The sequence below is a fragment of the Austrofundulus limnaeus genome, unplaced genomic scaffold (genome assembly GCF_001266775.1).
Source record: "Austrofundulus limnaeus strain Quisiro unplaced genomic scaffold, Austrofundulus_limnaeus-1.0 Scaffold615, whole genome shotgun sequence".
Lineage (NCBI taxonomy): Eukaryota > Metazoa > Chordata > Actinopteri > Cyprinodontiformes > Rivulidae > Austrofundulus > Austrofundulus limnaeus.
Genome location: NW_013953017.1, coordinates 234,356 through 236,341, shown reverse-complemented (window position 1 = coordinate 236,341; position 1,986 = coordinate 234,356). Strand labels below are relative to the sequence as shown.

The 1,986-nt window shown below is 37.4% G+C and overlaps 1 protein-coding gene across 1 annotated transcript in view; it reads right to left on the bottom strand.

Moving 5' to 3' along the window:
- Positions 1-525: 525 nt before the first annotated feature.
- The window catches only part of krtcap2 (keratinocyte associated protein 2), a gene marked incomplete in the record, with an annotated part of 6,601 nt that continues 5,140 nt past the window's right edge, over positions 526-1,986 (bottom strand). The window contains 2 exon segments of the mRNA XM_014027092.1: positions 526-906; positions 999-1,065. Coding sequence (XP_013882546.1) covers positions 786-906; positions 999-1,065 — 188 coding nt within the window.

Below are 1,986 nucleotides of genomic sequence, written 5' to 3'. Positions count from 1 at the left end.
ATATGATAACAGTTCACCAAAGAGGATCTTACCTTACAAATTAAAGGGAAACTGACAGATTTATGATCATTTATTTTAGTTAATAATGAAATATTAAATGGTTATTTATTGTGACCACATCATATTGAATTTTTGAAAAAAAAATTAAATAAAAAAAACTTTTTTTATTACACCAAAATAACTTAGGGGGGCTTTAAAAATATTTTAGGGGGGCTGGAGCCCCCCTAAAATAGGCCTAGTGACACCACTGGTTTAGTGTTAGCAGAGCTAAGACTCTTGTTTAGCTCCACCACTGAAGGACTGCAGTCCAGTGTCAGGTCTCCAGAAATGTAAAACTGTTTTCTTTCATCACTACATCAACACTTAACAAATAAAGTTTTTCATGTCAAACTATTTTCCACATCTACTCAACATTTGAGAAAATAAAAAAACTTTGCAGGCAGAAGGGAGGAGGTCTGGCTCCTGCAGAGACCAAGACTTCATCACCCTTATTACACAGGAAACAGGATGACAGAACAAAACCAGTCTTTTTACAAAATTTAATTACAAAACCAAACAAAAAGAGCAACTTGATTTGTTGTTGGGTGCAGAGAAAATGTGACAGGAGGGGTGAATCTCTTTGCAACCTTCAGTGCTGAAAACATTGATGGAATGTTTAAAAAAATACTTTAAGGCTGCACACTTTCTCAAAACCAGAATAAAAGGAACATGATTTGTTGTGACAAACAGTAACAATCAGCACGTTGAACAGACCGACAGGTCGACACAGTGACTTGACACGTTCATCAGTTCTTCTTCTTGCTCTTGCTGGCAGCTTTAGCTGCCGGCGCTGCGGGAGCAGCCGCCTGGTAGAGAGCGGCGGAGATTTTGTTGATGTAGAACAAGGCGAAGAGGGAGAAGATCAGGCTGAGCAGGGTGACAAACACAAAGTACAAATTGGAAAAGTGGCTAAACGTTTTGTGTTGAAGTATTTACGATGCTGACGAGGCGTCACTCACCAGGTGGTGACACACACACGGTGCACCAGGCCAGAGGCAAACAGTGACAGACACAAACACAGCAAAACTGAAAAACAGCAGAAATGAGCCTTAATGTCAGACAAACTCCTGCAGCAGCTTTTACAGCTTTACTGTAGGAACTGGGTCACAACTAATGTCCAGTTACATTTAATACACTGTCATTTCTTTTAAATACTGTCACAATACTTTTTTAATGTCACAGTATTTTATTTAATACAGTCACAGTATTTTATTTATTAGTCACAGTATTTTTTATACGTCAGTATTTTTATTCTGTCACAGTATTTTTTATACGTCAGTATTTTTTATTCTGTCACAGTATTTTTTATACGTCAGTATTTTTTTGAATACCAACACAACTTTGAGTTGCACCTTTAGCATCAACCTATTGAACTTCAATTAGGATTAATTAACTTTTTATCTTTTAACATTTAAACTTAACTTCTGCAGTAAGTGTAGTATAATTACAGTTACTGGGTACATAATTACTTCTGTGTCTTAATAAAAACACTGTGTACACAACTGAGGGACTGGGGGGAAAAGTTGGGTGGTTGTTCAAAAAATAAATACCTTGTTGATGTTTCTTACTTTAATACTTTTTAATGGTTTTAATTTCATTTAATACCTTTTCCAACCCCACAGACACCCTCACAAAAATAAAATAAAATTTGTGCTGTGTATTCAAAAAGTGTACTCGTCACAAAAAACAGTTGATTAGACATATTTTAAAAACAACACCAGTTGTAGAACTAAAGTTTACACTTAGTACTGGAAACTTTAACTGAAACAAGAAAGTAAACGTTGTACTGTACATAGAAGGCCTGTGTGTACTGTGGCCTGTGCGTACTGTGGCCTGTGCGTACTGTGGCCTGTGTGTACTGTGGCCTGTGTGTACCGTGGCCTGTGTGTACTGTGGCCTGTGTGTACTGTGGCCTGTGTGTACTGTGGCCTGTGTGTACTGTGGTCT